The 21,212-nt window shown below is 40.4% G+C and overlaps 1 protein-coding gene across 18 annotated transcripts in view; it reads left to right on the forward strand.

Moving 5' to 3' along the window:
• The window catches only part of DYNC1I1 (dynein cytoplasmic 1 intermediate chain 1), a 495,519-nt gene that overhangs the window by 400,618 nt on the left and 73,689 nt on the right, over nucleotides 1-21,212 (forward strand). For 16 of the 18 annotated variants that reach the window (XM_055085000.1, XM_055084998.1, XM_055085005.1 and 13 more), the window contains 4 exons: nucleotides 1,267-1,413; nucleotides 5,599-5,712; nucleotides 8,423-8,556; nucleotides 12,192-12,336. In XM_055085000.1, coding sequence (XP_054940975.1) covers nucleotides 1,267-1,413; nucleotides 5,599-5,712; nucleotides 8,423-8,556; nucleotides 12,192-12,336 — 540 coding nt within the window. Of the gene's footprint in view, nucleotides 1-1,266; nucleotides 1,414-5,598; nucleotides 5,713-8,422; nucleotides 8,557-12,191; nucleotides 12,337-13,711; nucleotides 13,867-17,052; nucleotides 17,239-21,212 lie in introns of those variants that run through there. The other 2 variants (XR_008617419.1, XM_055085008.1) reach the window with 2 other exon arrangements.

Raw genomic sequence — 21,212 nt, forward strand, 5'->3', positions numbered from 1 at the left:
AAAAACCACACCGTTCCCCCCCCCCCCCCCACGCCACACACACACATGCTCCTATGATCTAGTCATGGCCCCTATCACCTTCAGGGCCGCTGCTTGTGTGTGCAAGTTGTGACCTGCATAAGCATCTCAAACCCAAGGGACAAGTGAAGACAAAAATCTACTTTCCTCCCCACTTGCCAAGGCGCATGCCCACGTGACTATGTTGTGCAGAGAGGCACCTTTTTGTATTCCATACAAAGGTATGGACTAGCATGTAGGGACCGGCGGCAGCATGTTCATCAAATGCATGCTTTTTCGTTCTCTTTCCTAGGGCACAGGTTTGTCGAGGGCAGTGACTACCTTTGTATTCCCGTCATGCCTGGTACAATGCCTTCCTTACACATAAGATCACTCATTGAATTTAACTGAAAGGGTGAAATGTGTTTATTAAAAACAATTACTTTTGTGTATAAGTGCAACCATGTAAAGCACACAGGAATCACAGTGGACTTCTTAGCAAATGTGGAACAGCCAGCTTGTCTGATTTTAAACGTATCATGGCTCTTGCTCAGCTAAGTAATTTCCTATAAAATGTAGTGCCCAGTAGTCTTCTGTGGAATTTTAGAAACCACATTCATGATGCTATGACAGGCCATGTCAGAGTTGGACTGAAATCCATTTCTGACTGTTAAATTCGGCAAAGAATAACATTAAGAATTGTCTGAAGTGGGCAGGATAAAGGTCAGGAGAATGCCCATGGGAGGCGAGGGAATTTGGGGAGGAACCAGTTGGATCAGTCTGAGATCAGTACACTTCCTAGAAGTCTACATTAAGCCAAAAAGAAAAAAAAGTGCCCAGTCTCAAAGTTCTCAAAGCCTTGCCAACACTGTACACGGATGCGGACATGCCCTCAAATAAAGAATTGTTTTGTAAAGACTAACGGAGAATTAATATTAATTCTGATGTGATTTTATTGATAAATGGGAAATATCCACAAACCAAGCTTTACAGACCACAAAACAACGATGTACGTAAGATAGGGTTTATGCCTGTTTGATGACGTGGCCGAGACTTCAGATTTCAAGTTTCAAGGAGGAAACATCGGCCAACCTCTCCAGGGCAATTCTGTGTCTGTGTACAGAATGTCCTCCACACTCTGCACTTAACATTTGCTTTGTGTTTTCCAGGATGTGCTGAGTTTATGTGATGGGCAGTTTTTTCTTCAGGAAGAAACAAGCCTTCTCTAACCATTTCACAGGATACCTTTCTCCTCTTCCCCTCCCACAGTCCTCTGTGATGTCAGTCTGCTTTGCTCGTTTCCATCCCAATTTGGTAGTTGGTGGGACTTACTCGGGCCAGATTGTCCTGTGGGATAATCGCAGTCATCGGAGGACGCCAGTCCAGCGGACACCCTTGTCGGCTGCTGCACACACAGTAAGTCAAGCTTTTGTCACGTCCCGGTCAGCCATCCAAGCCCTGAAGGAGGGGATAACTGACAGAAGTACGGCTGTTGTTAGTAACTCCAACTTCGAAGTATCTAACTTACAGTGATTGCATCCAGACTGACTAAAGAAAAGCCGAGTGGAAAGTAGATGAAGGAAGCACTGGGTTTAGAGGACTCTCTTAACGATCTACAGGTTTTAACACATAGAAAGGATCTCTTTGGATGTCCCAAAAGCTACCAGGGAGGATAGCTTAAAACTAAAAAATGCCACAGGGAGAAGCATCTGTGAAATTGTTTTCCCAGAGAAACTCTTCACATTTACATTATAAGGTGGAAACTCATATTTTCAAATAGACCATAAAGAGTAAGCACTTTCTGTCTAGGGATGGCATATGGGACTTTTGCCAATAGACCTTTTCCACTTGTGATTGGAGCGAGTGCTGTGACTTTAAATTCTGGAATGCATGGTGTAAGTCTCAAAGATAAAGTCTACAGTGACAGTATAATCCCTAGGGTTAAGAGTCAACATCTCAAAACCATTACCCATAATTTAGCAGAAGAGGTTCAGTATAGTGTTCGTAAGACAACTAGTCTGTCATTTCCTTTAAGAGAATGACAGGTGTGTTTAGCAATTGTTAGGAGGAATAAGAAGACAGGCATGTCTCCATCAATCTCTGCTACCCTGACATTCAGGGGAATTGATGTCCTTTCTCTGAAATGCCCAAATTATGCCCAAGGATACAGCTCTACTATTGTTTCAATTTTCTTAATGTGGTTGCCTCATTTGTTTCATCTGCTGGCCTCAAAACCATGTAGCTTTGAAAAAGAACTGCTAGCTGCTTTAGCCGAGACCATGAAGAGGAAAATTCTTCCACTCTTGTAAGATCGACGATGGGAAATGACAAATACCAAGTCAGCCTTAATTCTGATTGACTTGGGCCTAACACACAGGCAGGTGAAACTAGTTCTTGGGAATCTTGGAAAATTGCTCTTGCCTACCCCATTTCTCCAAACTAATAACAGAAAATTGTGACCCAGGAGGAGACAGGCTTGATGCAGGTGTTTGCTCAAGGAGCACGAAGCCATTTTTTGGCCCTATGTGCGTATCTGGTGCGTTTGTGAGCATACCTCCTGAAATTTAAAAAAGTTATAAATCCAGATATCAGAACATTTTAGCACGAAGCTTTTGGGGAGAATCCAAATGCAGGAGCTCTTCCAAAGTATTCATCTCTTTTCCAAGCAACGTAGGATGTGATCTTCACAACGAAAATACTGTTATTATCAAACAGAGTGACAGTATTTCTGTTAGAAAATAAAATAACAAGTTTTTTTCTCTTTTGCTGTGTTTTGTTGAATCCACAGCTCAAAGAGCACAGCTAATTTTGTGACTTGTCTTTCAACTTGCACTCATGCCTGGCTGATTGGTACCGGGATCAAAAGTGGTTAAGGAAAAAGCGTCCCACCACAGATTACTAACTAATTTCCTTTCACACCCACCACACATATGCATTTGGGACAACAGGAAATCCTAATTAAAGCAAAAACCTTCTGGCACACAGTAAGTTTATTCCTAAAATAAATAAAAACAATCTGGCTTCTATACTGGAAAACTGAGCGGGACCATTGCTTTTTTCTTTCCATGAAGCAGAGTGATGTGTGTTTGTGTGTGTGTGTGTATAAGTAGGCATGCCCACGTGTCTGCTTCTGTTCTGGTTTCTTTACATCTCTCTTTTCTGTTAAACTGAGTTTTATTACTCCTGAAAGCACAGGCCAGTAGTACTGATTAAAGCCAGGGAGGGGCTACCACACACATTCCTTCTCAGGTCATTTGCTCTCGACATCCTTCTAGATGCCTTCTTTCCCTACTACACCCACCCTTAGGAGTCCCGATCCATTAGGGTTTTGGAGATTTGTGTTGATGCTCTGTGGTTAGCAAAAGAAACCCTATTGGACTCTTGCTAAAAAACACTAGGCGGATTTGGTTCATAACAGTGTTTGGACCTTGCTTTCTCATTCTTCAGTTTACTGAGTCTGTCATTTTTTGGCGAGAATGTGTCTCATCCATTCTTCCAGTTTATTTGCATGCAGAGCTTAGAACACCATGTGACTCACCCTTGAGTTTGTACTCTGCTGTACGTTCCACATACACCAGACACTTGGGAAAAAGCATTGTCCACAGCCCCACAACCAGTCAGTCCTTTTGGTATTTAGAGACCTGATCAGAAGAATATTTCGTTCCAGATCTCTGCTGTACTTACCACTGTCCAGATCTACTAAAGCTGATCCATTTGAAGGTTTCTGCAGGAACGTGGTGTGAAAAAGACATAGGGACTTGGTTGACTCTCCATCAGCATGGGTAAAAGAGGTGATGCAGTTGCCAAAAAAGCAAGTGTAAATCTTAAGATGCATTAATACAGGCATTTTTTTTTAATCACATGAGAAGTGACAATTCAATGCTCTCTGTATTTCTATATTCAGTTAGAATGTACGTAGATGGTTATGTTTGATTCTCAGAACTTCACTGGAAGGGGAACTCAGACAAAATATAGCGTGTTCAAAAGAGGGTGTCCAGGATGGGGAAGGTATTGAAAACCGGGTCCTCAACGCATTTGAAGGAATTGGTGATGATTAGTCAGAGCAAGACAAGACTGGGGGAAGGAGGGGTAATATAAGAATAATCCATACATATTATTTGACTTGATGTCTGTGATGTCAGAGGGCACTTCACTAAAAGTATTTCCTTGAGCTTTCTTCATCCCCATTGGTAGAAGGAGGAACTGCCCAAGAATTAGTGCTAAAACTGGCTAAGAAAGGTGTTTAAGCAGAGTTTGGACCACCTCTTGGGAGAGGCAGATGAACAGCTATACTTATGATTATTACAGTTCCTTCTGACCAGGAGTTTATATGATAATAATAGTTTGGGAACCATCCTTTATATAATATCAACTTTGCAATATTAGAGATTGTTTCATTGTTGTTGTGGCTAGGTATTATGGACAGTAACTCATCAAGAGAAAGACTCAGACTGTCAGCTATTTGCACAGAGAAGCATCAGCTAAGTTGTGGTTTGGCCACTGATGGAGAAGCTGCCTGAAATCTAACCCAAATTACTGCTAGGTTGTGCTTGTGCTAACCTTCCATTTAGTATTTAATGTGCAGCTGCAAATGATTTTAGCCTACCATTTAGGATTCTACAGAGTAGAATAACCTTCTTGCATTATGACAAAAGGTTAGAGCATCTTGCTTATGATTCCTGGGATGTTTAAGTGACCTTTCTCAAGGCCCTGGCCAAATCTAAGCCTCCATACTACCCTAAACAATATTTTGAGAAGTAAATCTATCATTATCCTAGGTTTTGCAGCAACATAAAGAAACATAATTTAATCTTACTAGGTTCCTTGTGGCAATAATTTCTACTACCAGTATCTCTCCCTCCAGTCAAAGAGGCTGATGAATATTAACCACTTTTTATAAAGCATGTTAACAAATGTTTGGCACTGTGGCTATAATGCACTAAAGTCCGGAGTTAGTAACACTCCTTCCAAAAGGCAATTGTTCTACCCTTTGTTTTGTTTTGTTTTGTTTTTTGCGGTACGTGGGCCTCTCACTGTTGTGGCCTCTCCCGCTGCGGAGCACAGGCTCCGGACGCGCAGGCTCAGCGGCCATGGCTCACGGGCCCAGCCGCTCCGCGGCATGTGGGATCTTCCCGGACCGGGGCACGAACCCGTGTCCCCTGCATCGGCAGGCGGACTGTCAACCACTGCGCCACCAGGGAAGCCCTGTTCTACCCTTTTGAAGACTGTCTTTTTCCGTCACTCATGGTGAGCTTAGAAACCAGACTATGCGGTGGAGCCTCATTCAAGTAATACACATTCACCTCCCTGGGCACCTTCTGTCCCATCAATCCTCATTTGCTCCCATTTGCTTCAGCTCCACTGTACTGCATCTGACCAAGCAAGGTGACGCTTTCTGAGTATTTCCACTACGATGTGTTGCTGCCAGAGCTTTTAAAAAGAAATCAGGTTCAAATCAAAAGTGGCAAATGACCTGAGGCTTGTATTATTGTGGGATTATGTCACTCCTTAATCCTTGTTTTAGAGTAATGTGTTTGACACTCAGATGTAAGCATTTCCTCTTGGATCAGGGTTTGATCCTCCATGTTTATGTTTCTGCAGCATCCCGTGTACTGTGTAAATGTTGTTGGGACCCAGAATGCTCATAACCTCATCACTGTCTCTACCGATGGTAAAATGTGTTCCTGGAGCCTGGACATGCTCTCCACTCCACAGGTGGGTTTGTTTTCCCCTACCCATAAGAGCATCTTGGTTAAAAGAGATACCTGCCTAATGGAACAGAGTTCCTAAAAGCCAAACCCTCACATCCTATAGGACCTAAAATCAATCTGTGCACTTGACAGAGTGGGGCCTGTTTTCAGCAGCCTCCTCTTGAAGCCAAAACCCATTTCCTTTACCGCAAATCATGCAATTATTGTAATACGTTAATCCTTAGGTCAGTTTCAAGTGAAAATGAAATAATCCATTTTAAAGCATAGTAATTATGGAAGTTGGCTGTGGTAGGAATGGTACTTAGCCTACAGCATTGTTAAACAAATATAAACGGGGTTGGAGCTCAGCAGAGCGATCCCTGATGGGTCCTTGCCTTGGAGAAAAGGTATCCCAGCAAAACAGAAATCCAAGCCCTTGCTTGTATCTGTAGCCTAGACAACCGCCTTGTGTGTTTGAAGAATTTGTCCAACCATCTGTTTTCTCCTCTGGAATGTTTCTTAGGGTGGCTCCTGCCATTCCTTGCTCAACAAACAAGAAGTTGAAAATGAAAAAGTTCCAAGGTTTCCAAACTGCTCCCGATTATAGTAATGGGAGCTAAACAAAGGAGCAGAAGTGGAAGAGACCATTGGGGGAGGCATCTAAATGCAACTTCCAGAATATATGTATGTACACACACACAGAAGACAACACTTACATCCACAGATAAATACACACATATCCATACTCTTTCCACATTTCTTGCGGGAAAAAGTACTTCACTGTCCTCCAGCTAAAAACAGAAGAATTTCCTGTTATAGCCTTTGACAATGTGAGGAAACATCAAGAAAATTGTAAAAGATATCTAGGAGTTACTTCTCAATTTTAACATTCCTATTCCCTTTCCTGGAATAACAATCCTGGAATGTCTCTGTCACAATTTTAGAAGACACTAGAAGTTTCAGGATACATAAGGAAATGTGGGAACTGAACAGAACCTCCCATAAGTTTCCACAAAATACAGATGAAGAGAACACTAAGACTAAAAAAGAAGTTCTTTTTATAATTTTAGTGTGGGGGGAGAGCTAATAAGTTCCTTACAATTTAAGTTCCTCTATTTTTGCTGATCTTTAACATTTATACAAGTTGGGAGTTGTGTGTAGGTATTTTACAGCTTTGTCTTAAATTTCTCAGCAATATGTTGTTTTCTTTTAAAAGCAAACAGATATGAGTGAGCCCTCTAATTAGGAATTTTTAATTGCCCATTTTGCTGATTAAATGTGTGTTTGTTTAGGTTAAAGCCAGTCATATGGGGGCTACATGACCATTTTTATTAGTTTTGGCATGCCTGCAGACGCCTGTCTCTGTACAGAGATGGAGCATTTCATGGCATGGCTGTGGATGGCAGGCAGACATGGGAACAGACAACAGTTGCCCTATTCCCTCTCTGTCCCAAGTGGGTGACCAAGAGACTGTACCTTCCCTCTGCTAATTTTAGCCACGGAGCAGACCACCGGATGGTCCAGTTTTCTGTATTACACTGTCACAGCATCCCCTCACTAAAGCACTCACTGCGTCTGGATCTCACAAACTGCAAGCATGTCACATGACCACATGGTCTGCACTTCCCAGACTGTTAGCATGTGCTTCCGATTTATGGACTCCTTAGCTGCGATGACTAGGTTTATTTGTTTGCATTAAAAAAGACTAAACTTCCAAACAGAATGACATGATCCCCTAGAATGTTTTTTTAGAGTTACTTTAGGTGCACAAAGCAGGCTATTTGATGTAAATAGCCAGAAATATTCAAGGATGTTAGTTATACTTAACTATTCTTCACTGTCGTTAAACTTAATTCAGCAGAATGTCTTTTAAAATACACTTGAATTGGGCTTCCCTGGTGGCGCAGTGGTTGCGCGTTCGCCTGCCGATGCAGGGGAACCGGGTTCGTGCCCCGGTCTGGGAGGATCCCACATGCCGCGGAGCGGCTGGGCCCGTGAGCCATGGCCGCTGGGACTGCGCGTCCGTAGCCTGTGCTCCGCAACGGGAGAGGCCACAACAGAGGGAGGCCCGCATACCACAAAAAAAAAAAACAAAAACAAAAACCACTTGAATTCCCAATTTTGAAAATCATTTTATATAAAATAGACTCTCATTTACCATTTTAAAGACTTATTTAAACATTGTTTTTTGCAGGCTTAGAGCCTACACACCCAATGTCTGCCCTTCATGAAATCTAGTCCCTGTTGAAATCTGGTTTTTATGACCTGAGTGACAACTTTCTGGTTTTAGTCCATGGAGGACACACACTCCTGCTTTGACAAATGTGCTTAGTACATCTGATATTAATACAAGTGTATTCTCACGAACAATTGATTTTGAAAATGTTTGTAAATATAAGGGTATTGTGTGTTGTATTAAAGCCTGGGGCTGACAAGTGTAACCATTACAGTATTATCTTTAGTTTCTGCACCATTAGTTTCAAAATTCTCACCTGTCATCTCTGCCTGACTTCAGAAGCAGCAGCACACACTGATGAAATACAGCCGGCCTGAAACCAGAGTTACACAGAAGCATGAATGTCAGGGGCAGTAAAGCGTGGTTTCTGGCACAGCCGGGGTCTTTTGTAACGCTGTGTGAAAAGCAAACAGACGATTTAGTCAAATGATTTTTCCGTGCTATCTTTGGCATGGCAACGAGTTGACAGAGGGAATGTAACCACGCCATGTTTTGGTAGGAGAGCATGGAGCTGGTGTACAATAAGTCCAAGCCTGTGGCTGTTACCGGAATGGCTTTCCCAACGGGAGACGTCAATAACTTCGTGGTTGGCAGCGAGGAGGGTACAGTCTACACGGCCTGTCGTCATGGAAGGTGAGTTTCTGTTTTCTTACCGATGACGTGTTCTTCATTTCCAAAAGTCTGTTATCACTTTCTGGATTATAACCACCTTGCATTATGAGAAAGGCATTTCTGAAGAAATGCAAATCACAGCCTCATGTCTTCACTATTTTATAGCATCTTTCTGCTATAAGGATGCCATTTGTAAGGCTTTAGCCATTTGTAAGCCTTTGATGGTTCACATTGCCTGAAGGAAAAATGTCCAAGCTTCTTAGCATATCATAGAAGATTCTTGATTACCCTTGACTACCTGCCCCTTCCCAGCCTCAGCCTTCAGGCTCCAGCCACGCACCCATCCCCCAACATGGCTGACCCCACCACATCTCTGTGAGTTTGTACATTCGGTTTCTCCCGCTGGGTCTGTTGTTTCTCCCTTCTTGGCCTGGTTAATTCCTCCTCACCCTTCAAGAGCCAGAACAAAGGTCTTTCCACGCTGAAGCCTCTCCTGACTCTTTTGGACGAAGAAAATCATTTCCCTCTTTATATTTCCATAGCATTTTCGTTCCCTTTATTCATGCATTCTTTCAAGGAATATTTCCTAAGAACCTACCATGTGCCAGGCACCATCATGTTATAAGGATGCAGTAAGGAACAAAACAGACCTGGAGTTCATATTCTGGTTGAGGGTGAATGACAGTAAACTAATAAACAGGTAAATATGTGGTTTAAGATGATAAGTACTATGGAGAAAATTAAAGTAGAATAAATGGGATAGGACTACAAGCTGTCAGATAGGTTTGTTGTTTTATATATTTTCATATCACTTCTACATTAGCATTCATCACATTTTATTTCAACTATTCAGTCATCTGCCATTTTTCTCTTACTAAACTATTTCCATTTCATCATTGGTTTCCTGCCTGGTGCCTGGCACATAGTAAGTGAGGAGTTAAAAATTTATATGGGGAATAAAGAATGACAGTAACCAAATAATATAGAGAAGTGCCTTAGGGCCCTTCCTCTCAATGAGAGGCTGAAATAGTATGAGATACATAAGGCGGAATGAAGATTCCAGGTGATAAGAATTCTGTCTTGATTGAGAGGTTGGCAGATGCTCCTGGAAAAATCTCAGGAAAAAGTAGAATTCAGTAATTTAGACTGGGTTATAAAATTACATGCAAGACTTAATGAATGGACTCACAGCTTTTGAAAGGTTCACTGTGTTCACCTTGGTGTGTTATTTCTCTTTCACTTTAGTAGTTCTAATTCCATTGATTTTTCATCTCTTGCACTCATCACAGGCTATTTAGGTTGAATGAGGAACCAGAAATTGTTCCAAGTTCATACTCTGGTGTATTTGTGATTTGTAGAAATAACAGGCATCCGTGGCTCAGCTATATAATTTTTCCATTCACACAATACAGGCTGTGAAGTTCCTACTGTGCTCTCCACAGAAACAAGCAGTATTTTCCCTGCTCATATGAGTAAAAGATGACTAGGAAGATGTGCCTCATAATTCCATGCCCAATAGTCCTACTTCATAAGTATTGGCTAAAACCACACATCAGTTTTATGAAAGCATAGAAAGATCTGATAAGAGTTGTTCATTCATGGAAACGTTCACTGCACAACTACTCTCAGCAAAGTGCGTTGCTAGATGTTGCCAGGCATGCAGACATCATTTAAACCTGTTCCTATCTTCAAGAAACTGATGATGGTGTGAAAGGTAAGCACACAGACATCTGCAAGACAGGTAGAATGTCATAAGTGGCATGAGAGAGGCACAGAGAGCAACAGTGGGCCAAACAAACTCACAGGTTTATCTACATATTTTTTAGCATCAACAGGGCACAGGTTCAGTTGACTTAACCCAAGGCTTTAATTATCTGTGAGGGCTATAGAACATGTTCATTGATAACTTTCAGATTTTAAAAAATTTTCTCATGTGAATAACCATTTACATGGTGAATATTTTTGCTCTGTGGCCATTGTCCTTTTCGAGCACAATCAGAAGATGCACTGTGGTTCAAAAGAAGGTACAAACCACAAATCATTTTACAATGAGCTTGATTTTGCTTTTTACATTGGTCCATCTCTCTGAAATATAAAATACAGATCTCACTAGAGTTGTAAAGTCATAGGCATTGGGCTTCATAGTGATCTTAAGTGGGTCATAGAGGGCTACAGGGGAGAGGTGCGAAATTTCTGTTTCACCTAACATGGAGAAGGTGCAAATCCACTTCCATAAATTAAATAAGTTCTTCGTTTTGCACCCTATAAACCCTTTCAGGATGCTGTTAAGAGCAAATGGAGTCTCACCAGGGGCCACTTCAAAGATTAGTTCCTCATGTTCTCTAGAACAAATGTAAATGATCACGTGTGGAACTGCTGTTAGCAGTTTCACCAGGCATAATTTTTGAGTGCTTGTTACATGGAACACATGCGGCAGCACTTGGCTCGTGATTTCAAATTTTGCTTAGCACACTGATATTTACTAGTGCTCCAGAAGCCCACATTCTTTAATAACTTAATACATTTTCCCTCTTTGTGACATAATATATAGATTCCACAATCCCTCTGTATTTGTCATATTTATAACCTTGTGCACATGAATTTTTAAAATATAGCATTTTGGTATATTTTCTAATTGGGTGTGATTGTGTGCAGACTCTTTTGGGATAATAGGGGCTGGGAACAATCCCAGCTTAGTTAAATAAACGACATATGTCTGCGGATAACTTTCAAACTGTGTATCGCCATTTCTCAAATGTGCTCCTGTTGGAGAAAAAGGCATGAGTTTGCCTCTTTCTTTGCTGTTTTGTTCAACAAATGTTTATTGAGCATTTACTACATGCTAAACAAGGCACCAGCCCTTACGGAATTTACATTTAGTGGATTTGTAAATTACTCTTCTGCTTTCAGTGAAAACATAATTTTCTCCATATGACATTTAAGTTATTTTGCCTATTATTTTGTGGTGACAAGGGTTTCCACAAAGTTTTACATTTTCAGATATGTCAGCTTAGTTTAAAAACTTTTTCTCAAAAGGGTAAATGCATGTGTTCAAGGATATATGGAGTTTTATAGCCAGTAGGCTCCCCGAAAGGAGTTAAAATGGGAGTTGTGTCAAAGTCACCACAAGAGTAGAATCATCTTATTATAAATATGAAAGCTCTGAGATCTGAGTGTACAGTCGTCCCCTGGTATCCGAATCCACGGGGAATTGGTTCCAGAAGCCCCTGCAGGTGCCCAAATCCGAGGATGCTCAAGTCCCTTCTATAAAACGGCACAGTACAGTCAGACCTCTATATCGCGGGCTCCGCGTCTGCAGTTATAGAGGACAGGCTGTATGTGTTTTGCATCAAAGCAGCTGCAACCACAGAGATGGGCTTTGAGGCACTCCTGAAAAAGGATTAAATGATAAAAATTTGATATTAAATTCTGAAGAGTAAAAAGATGGTATCACCCCATATTGTTTTTTTAGTCACCAAGAGTAGTATAGCATTTATTTCTCTCAGGGTAACTGTGAAAGTGGTTTCATCTCTGATGGTTTATGGCTGTGCTAAATTATGGAGAAGTAATCATGCAGAAACAAGCCTGGTTTTTGTAAAGTAGTCAGTGCTTTGCGAAGGTCACTGAAACTCTGCTCTTGTGTGGTCTTTGTGCAGCAAAGCAGGTATTGGGGAAGTCTTCGAAGGCCACCAAGGGCCAGTGACAGGAATTAACTGCCACATGGCAGTGGGCCCAATCGACTTTTCACACCTGTTTGTCACGTCGTCTTTTGACTGGACCGTCAAACTGTGGACCACAAAGGTAAGAGAACCTTGATTTACATTCCCAGGTAATACATAGGGGAAGAAGACAATTTTGTCCCCTGGGAGGAGTTGTAGGGAACCTGAAGTCTCTTCCAGGAGACCTGGCATTAGGAATTTGTACAACCTTCTGGTGAACCCGACCTGCCTCAGAGCTAGTTAAGCCTCACTTTCTCAGTCCATTTTATTTATTTTAACATATATAAGTAATACTGGAGAACACTCTAATTGTAAAAATTCAAACAATGCAAATAATGATAAAACAAGTCCTCCTTCACCAATACTAAGCCTGCCCATGACATCGCCTTCATTGCCTTCCATCCCAGGTACCCTCTGCTATGAGTTTAGTGTTGAGTGTCCAGAGCGTTGCAGTCCTTACTCACATACATCTGTACCTATGGAAATACAGGACTTGGAACTTGGGTTTCTTGGTTTTGGGGTTTTTTTTAGTTTTTGATGGTTTTTAAGCTAGTAAATGGCACCATCTTATTTGTGCTTTCGCAAGTAATTCTGACCATGTTTGGGAGCAAGAAAAACTAGAAAAAGCCACCTAGAAGGAAGGTGCAGGAGTCCAGGGAAGAAATGACAGTGGCTTAGATCCGTAGTTTGGAATGGAGAGACGTAGATGGATTTGAGAATCATTTATGAGGTAAAAGCCACGGAAACTGGTGATTGATTTGATACAAGGAAGCTGAGAGAGGGAGTCAGCAGGAAAAAACCCAGGTTTAAGACTGGGGCAACTGGAGATCTGTGGTACCATTCATTGTGGTGGAGAACACCCAAGGAGGCGCATGTTGGTGAGGAGTGATGTACAGGTCGTATCTAAGGTGGCTGGGAGGCACAATTCACAACCTTCACTACGCAGTTTGATAATTGGGACAGAAGCAGAGGGTGCGCTTTGGGCTGCTCATACGGACCTAGTTGCAATCAGAACAACGATTATTAAGTCCAAGGAGTGGACTTTAAAAGAAATGCTAAAACACAATGCAGAGAAAGAGAAAAATTTAGGAAATAAGCAGGAGAAATGGAAGTAGAAAAAAAAAGATTAAAAAGTAACAACCCAAGAAATAGGAAAAAATTAGAATTGTTTGTGTATAGGGCTTCCTGGGTATTAATGGAGAGGACTGTGTCAAGATGACAGAATTGGCTCTTAACTGTATGAAAAACAACCACACTTAGAAATTCAAACTCAAACCAAGCTGAGAAACCTCAACTATGAGATTGACACAAATCCGAAAGATAACATACTCTGTGAGGAGACCGAAAGAAAACAACCATTCTAATACATTGTCATTGGAAATGCAAATGGTACAATGCTAATGGAGGGGAATTTGGCAATATCTAAAAATAATGAATGCATATTTGCTCATTGACAGAGCAATTCCTGCTTCTAGGATTCTATGCCAAAGATGTACTAGCAATAAATAAGAAAAAGACTTATGCAGAGGGATATTTGTTCAAAGACTACGTTGAATAGAAAACACTGGAAGAAACCCAAAAGTCCATCAATAGGACACTGGACACATCAAAAGTATGTTACATCCACATGAAGGAGTACTATTCAGATGTAGAAAAGAAATGAAGATGTCCATATGCTTATTATGAAGTGATCTCTAGAATATAGAGATCACTATATTTTTAAATGAGAAACATAAATAGTATGTTGTCACCATTTAATATTTACTTATACATATTTTAAATTTAATTTTTATTTTATAGTTGATTTACAATGTTTTGTTAGTTTCAGGTATACAGCAAAGTGATTCAGTTCATTTTCAGATTTTTTTCCCATATGGGTTATTAAAGAATATTGAGCTGAGCTATACAGTAGGTCCTTGTTGATTATTTTATATAAAGTAGTGTGTACACGTTAATCCCAATCTCCTGATTTATCCCTCCCCCGACCTTTCCCCTTTGGTAACCATAAATTTGTTTTTGAACTCTGTGAGTCTGTTTCTGTTTTGTAAATAAGTTCATCTGTATCATTTTTTTAGATTCCACATATAAGTGATATCATATGATATTTGTATTTCTCTGACTTCACTTAGTATAATAATCTCTAGGTCCACCCATGTTGCTGCAAACGGCATTATTTCATTCTTTTTTGTGGCTAATATTCCATTGTATATATGTACCACATCTTCTTTATCCATTCCTGTGTTGATGGACATTTAGACCGCCTCCATGTCTTCGCTGCTGTAAATAGTGCTGCAGTGAACATTGGGGTGCATGTTTCTATTTGAATTATGGTTTTCTCCAGATATATGCCCATGAGTGGGATTGCTAGATCATATGGTAGTTCTAGTTTTTGTTTTTTAAGGAGTCTATACTGTACTTCATAATGGTTGTACCAATTTATATTCCCACCAACAGTGTAGGAGGGTTCTCTTTTCTCCACATCCTCTCCAGCATTTATTGTTTGTAGACTTTGATGATGGCCATTCTAACCGGTGTGAGGTGATACCTCATTGTAGTTTTCATTGGCATTTCTCTGATAATTAGCAAAGTTGAGCATCTTTTCATGTGCTTTTTGGGCATCTGTCTTCTTTGGAGAAATGTCTGTTTTGACCTTCTGCCCACTTCTTGATTGCGTTGATTGGTTTATTTTTGATATTGAGCTGCATGAGCTGTTTGTATATTTTGGAGATTAATCCCTTGTTGGTCACTTCGTTTGCAAATATTTTCTCCCATTCTGTGGGTTGTCTTTTTGTTTTGTTTATGGTTTCCTTTGCTATGCAAAAGCTTTTAAGTTTCATTAGGTCCCATTTGTTTATTTTTGTTTTTATTTTCATTACTCTAGGAGGTGGATCCAGAAAGATATTGCTGAGATTTATGTCAAAGAGTGTTCTGCCTGTGTTTTCCTCTAAGAGTTTTATAGTATCCAGTCTTACATTTAGGTCTTTAGTCCATTTTGAGTTTATTTTTGTGTACAGTATTAAGGAGTGTTCTAATTTCATTCTTTTGCACATAGCTGTCCAGTTTTCCCAGCACCACTTATTGAAGAGACTGTCTTTTCTCCATTGTATATTCTTGCCTCCTTTGTTGTAGATTAATTGACCATAGGTGCATGGGTTTATTTCTGGGCTTTCTATCCTGTTCCACTTATCTGTATATCTGTTTTTGTGCCAGTACCATACTGTTTGATGGCTGTAGCTTTGTAGTATAATCTGAAGTCAGGGAGCCTGATTCCTCCATCTCCGTTTTTCTTTCTCAGGATTGCTTTGCCTATTCAGGGTCTTATGGGTTTCTGTACAAATTTTAAAAGTTTTGTTCTAGTTCTATGAAAAATGCCATTGGTAATTTAATAGGGATTGCATTGAATCTATAGATTGCCTTGGATAGTATAGTCATTTTGACAATATTGAGTCTTCCCATCCAAGAACTTGGTATAACTTTCCATCTGTTTGTACTGTCTTCAATTTCTTTCATCAGCATCTTATAGTTTTCAAAGTTCAGGTCTTTTGCCTCCTTAGGTAGGTTTATTCCTAGGTATTTTATTCTTTTTGATGCAGTGGTAAATGGGATTGTTTCCTTAATTTCTCTTTCTGATCTTTTGTTGTTAGTGTATAGAAATGCAAGAGATTTCCGTGTATTAATTTTGTATCCTGCAACTTTACCAAGTTTGTTTATGAGCTCTAGTAGTTCTCTGGTAGCATCTTTAGGATTTTCTGTATATAGTATCATGTCATCTGCAAACGGTGACAGTTTTACTTCTTTTCAAATTTGGATTCCTTTTATTACTTTTTTTTCTCTGATTGCTGTGGTTAGAGGACTTCCAAAGCTATGTTGAGTAAAAGTGGTAAGCGTGAACATTCTTGTCTTGTTCCTGATCTTAGAGGAAATGCTTTCAGCTTTTCACCATTGAGTATGATGTTACCTGTGGGTTTGTCATATATGGCTTTATTATGTTGAGGTAGGTTCCCTCTATGCCCACTTTCTGGAGACTTTTTATCATAAATGGGTGCCGAATTTTGTCAAAACCATTTTCTGCTTCTATTGAGATGATCATATGGTTTTTATTCTTCAGATTGTTAATGTAGTGCATCACACTGATTGATTTGCAGATATTGAAAAATCCTTGCACCCCTGGGATAAATCCCACTTGATTATGGTGTACGATCCTTTTAATGTATTGTTGGATTCGGCTTGCTAGTAATATTTTGTTGAGGATTTTTGCATCTATGTTCATTAGTGATATTGGCCTATAAGTCTCTTTTTTTGTGATATCTTTGTCTGGTTTTGGTATCAGGGTGATACCTCATAGAATGAGTTTGGGAGTGTTCCTTCCCCTGCAATTTTTTGGAATAGTTTCAGAAGTATAGGTGTTAACTCTTCTCTAAATGTTTGATAGAATTTGCCTGTGAAGCCATCTGGTCCTGGATTTTGGTTGTTGGGAGTTTTTTAATCACAGTTTCAATTTCAGTGCTTGTGATTGGTCTATTCATATTTTCTATTCCTGGTTCAGTTTGGGAGATTGTACCTGTCTAAGAATTTGCCCATTTCTTCTAGGTTATACATTTTATTGCCATATAGTTGCTTGTAGTAGTCTTTTATGATCTTTTGTATTTCTGTGATGTCAGCTGTAACTTCTCCTTTTTCATTTCTAATGTTATTGATTTGAGCCCTCTTTTTTTCTTGATGATTCTGGCTAAAGGTTTGTCAATTTTGTTTATCTTTTCAAAGAACCAGCTTTTTTTTTTTTTTTTTTTTTTTGCAGTACGTGGGCCTCTCACTGTTGTGGCTTCTCCCGTTGCGGAGCACAGGCTCCAGACGCACAGGCTCAGTGGCCATGGCTCATGGGCCTAGCCACTCTGTGGCATGTGGGATCTTCCTGGACCGGGGCACGAACCTGTGTCCCCTGCATCGGCAGGCGGACTCAACCACTGCGGCACCAGGGAAGCCCAAAGAACCAGCTTTTAGTTTCACTGATCTTTTCTGTTGTTTTCTTTGTCTCTATTTAATTTATTTCTGCTCTGATGTTTATGGTTTCTTTCCTTCTGCTAACTTTGGGTTTTGCTTATTCTTCTTTTTCTAGTTGCTTTAGGTGTAAGGTTAGGTTGTTTATTTGGGATTTTTCTTGTTTCCTGAGGTAAGATTGTATTGCTATAAACTTCCGTTTTGAGAATTGCTTTTGCCACATCCCATAAGTTTTGGATTGTTGTGTTTTCATTGTCATTTGTCTCTAGGTATTTTTAAAAAATTTTCTCTTTGATTTCTTCAGTGATCCATTGGTTGTTTAGTAGCATATTGTTTAGCCTCCACGTGTTTGTGGTTTTTACAGTTTTTTTTTCTTGTAGTTGATTTCTAATCTCATAGCATTGCAGTCAGAAAAGATGCTTGGTATGATTTCAGTTTTCTTAAATTTATCAAGGCTTCCTTTATGGCCCAGCATTTGATCTATCCTAGAGAATATTCCACGTGCACTTGGAAGAATGTGTATTCTGCTGCTTTTGGATGGAATGCTCTATAAATATCAAGTCCATCTGGTCTAATGTGGCATTTAAGGCCTGTGTTTCCTTATTGATTTTGTGTCTGGATGATCTGTCCTTTGATGTAAGTGGGGAGTTAAAGTCCCTCAGTATTATTGTCTTACTCTTGATTTTCCCTTTTATGGCTGTTAGCATTTGGCTTATTTATTGAGGTGGTCTTATGTTGGGTGCATATGTATTTACAATTTATAATTGTTATATCTTCTTCTTGGATTGATCACTTGATCATTATGTAGTATCCTTCTTTGTCTCTTGTAACAGTCTTTATTTTAAAGTCTATTTTGTCTAATATGAGTATTGCTACTCTAGCTGTCTTTTGATTTTCATTTGCATGGAATACCTTTTTCCATCCCCTCACTTTCAGTCTCTATGTGTCCCTACATCTGAAGTGGGTCTCTTATAGACAGCATATATATGGGTCTTGTTTTTGTATACATTCAGCCAGTCTATGTATTTTGGTTGGAGCACTTATTTGTTTATGTTTAAGGTAATTATCGATATGTATGTTTTTATTGCCATTTTGTTAATTGTTTTGGATTTGTTTTTGTAGGTCTTTTTTCTTCCCTTCCTCTTTTGTTCTCTTTTGTGATTTGATGACTATTGTTGTGTTTGGATTGCTTTTTCTTTTTTCGTGTGTATCTATTGTAGATTTTTGGTTTGTGGTTACCATGAGGTTTTGATATAGCAGTCTGTGTATATACAAGGTTGTTTTAAGTAGCTGGTCTCTTAATTTCAAATGCATTTCCAATATCCCACATTTGTTTTTTCTTCTCATGATTGCTGGTTTTGATATCATATTTGTGTGTGGATGATTTCCTACTTTTACTGTATATTTGCCCTTACCAGTGAGCTTTCCTGTTCATAGTTTTCTTGTTTCTAGTTATGGCCTTTTCTTTTCTGCCTAGAGAAGTTCTTTTAGCATTTGTTGCAAAGCTGGTCTGGTTGTGCTGAATTCTGTTAGCTTTTGCTTGTCTATAAAGCTGTTGATTTCTCTGTTAAATCTGAGTGAGAGCTTTGATGGGTAGAGTATTCTTGCTTGTAAGTTTTTCCCTTTCATCACTTTATTTTTTTTAATTTATTTAATTAATTTTTGGCTGCATTGGGTCATCGTTGCTGCATGCAGGCTTTCTCTAGTTGCAGCGAGCGGGTGCTACCCTTCATTGAGGTGCGCAGGCTTCTCATTGCGGTGGCTTCTCCTGTTGCGGAGCGTGGGCTCTAGGCAAGCAGGCTTCAGTAGTTGTGGCATGCAGGCTCAGTAGTTGTGGCACATGGGCTTAGTTGCTCCATGGCATGTGGGATCTTCCTGGACGAGGGCTCAAACCCATGTCCCCTGCATTAGCAGGAGAATTCTTAACCACTGCACCACCAGGGAAGTTCCCTTTCATCACTTTAAATATATTGTGCCACTCCCTTCTGGCCTGCAGAGTTTCTGCTGAGAAATCAGCTAATAACCTTATGGGAGTTCCCTTGTATGTTATTTGTTGCTTTTCCCTTGTTGCTTTTAATATTTTTTGTCTTTAATTTTTGTCAGTTTGATTACTATTTGTCTCAGTGTTTTCCTCCTTGCGTTTATCATGTCTGGGACTCTGCACTTTTTGGACTTGGGTGACTGTTTCCTTTTCCATGTTAGGGAAGTTTTCAGCTATTATCTCTTCAAATATTTTCTCAGGTCTTTTCTCTCCTCTCCTTTTGGGCCCCCTATAATGCAAATATTGGTGCATCTAATGTTGCCCCAGAGGTCTCTTAGACTGTCCTCATTTCTTTTAAGTCTTTTTTCTTTATTCTGTTTTGCAGCAGTGATTTCCACCAATCTGTCTTCCAGCTCACTTATTTGTTCTTCTGCCTCATTTATTCTGCTATTGATTCCTTCTAGTGTATTTTTCATTTTGGTTATTGTATCTCTGTTCTTTAAAGCTTTCAGCTCTTTATTAAACATTTCTTGTATCCTCTCGGTCTGTGCCTCCATTCTTTTTCCAAGATCTTGGATCATCTTTACTATCATTACTCTGAATTCTTTTTCAGGTAGTTGCCTATCTCCACTTCATTTAGTTGTTCTTCTTTATCTTGTTCTTTCTTCTGGAACATATTTCTCTGCCATCTCATTGTGCCTAACTTTTTGGTTTGTGGTCTCTGTTCCTCAGGCTGCAGGGTTTTAGTTCTTCTTGCTTCTGGTGTCTGCCCTCTGGTGGGTGAGATTGGTCCAGGGGCTTGTGCAGGCTTCCTGGTGGGGAGGCCTGGTGCCTACTCACTGGTAGGTGGAGCTGGGTCTTGTCACTCTGGTGACAGGGGCAGGGCCATGTCAAGGGGTGTGTTTATAGGTGGCTTTTGGCTCAGGACAACTTTAGGCAGCCTGTCTGCTGATGGATGGAGCTGTGTACTCACCCTGTTGGTTGTTTGGCCTGAGGCATCTCTGCACTGGAGCCTGCAGGCTGCTGGGTGGGGCCAGGTCTCGGTGCCAAAATGGTGACCTCCAGGAGAGCTCACGCAGATGAATATTTCCTGGGGCCTCCGCCACCAGTGTCATTGTCCCCCCAGTGAGCCACAGCCGACCCCCGCCTCCCCAGTAGGCCCTCTAAGACCCATAGGTAGGTCTGGCCCAGGCTCCTATGAAGGCACTACTTTGTCCTGGGTCCCAGTGCACTTGAAACCTTGTGTGTGCCCTCCAAGAGTGGAGTGTCTGTTTCCCCCAGTCCTGTGGAGCTCCTGCACTCAAGCCCTGCTGGCCTTCAAAGCCAAATGCTCTGGGGGCTTCTCCTCCCAATGCCAGACCCCCAGGCTGGGGAGCCTGACGTGGGGTTCAGAACTCTCACTCGTGTGGGAGAACCTCTGCCATATAATTATTTTCCAGTTCGTGGATTGCCTACCTGGCAGGTATGGGATTTGATTATACTGTGAAAGCACCCCTCCTAGTATTTCACTGTGGCTTCTTCTTTGGCTTTATGTGTAGAATATCTTTTTTGGTAGGTTCAAGTCTTTTTTGTTGATGGCTGTTCAGCAGTCAACTGTGATTTTGGTGTTTTCGTGAGAGGAGTTGAGCCTCAAGTCCTTCTACTCTGCCATCTTGTCTCCTCCCCTAAATTAAATATCTACTTATACATTTTTAAAAGGTGGAAAGATGAACCACACACACACACAAATTATTACTTAGAGAGAGACCGGAGGCTGAAAGGAACAGCCATACTTCTTTGAATATACCTTGGCAGTTTGGTTTGGGAACTATGTAAATATTTTACATAGTTATAAAACAAAATAAAATAAGTTTTACAATTGGTTCTTTTTCATTGAAGTAACATGAAATCAGCTTTAGTGTGGCTCAAATTGGACGCAGAACCTTACAGTGTGGGACAATTCTAAATGACTTCAAAACCCTGCATTTTTGACTATACAT

This window comes from Physeter macrocephalus, chromosome 5 (genome assembly GCF_002837175.3).
Source record: "Physeter macrocephalus isolate SW-GA chromosome 5, ASM283717v5, whole genome shotgun sequence".
Lineage (NCBI taxonomy): Eukaryota > Metazoa > Chordata > Mammalia > Artiodactyla > Physeteridae > Physeter > Physeter macrocephalus.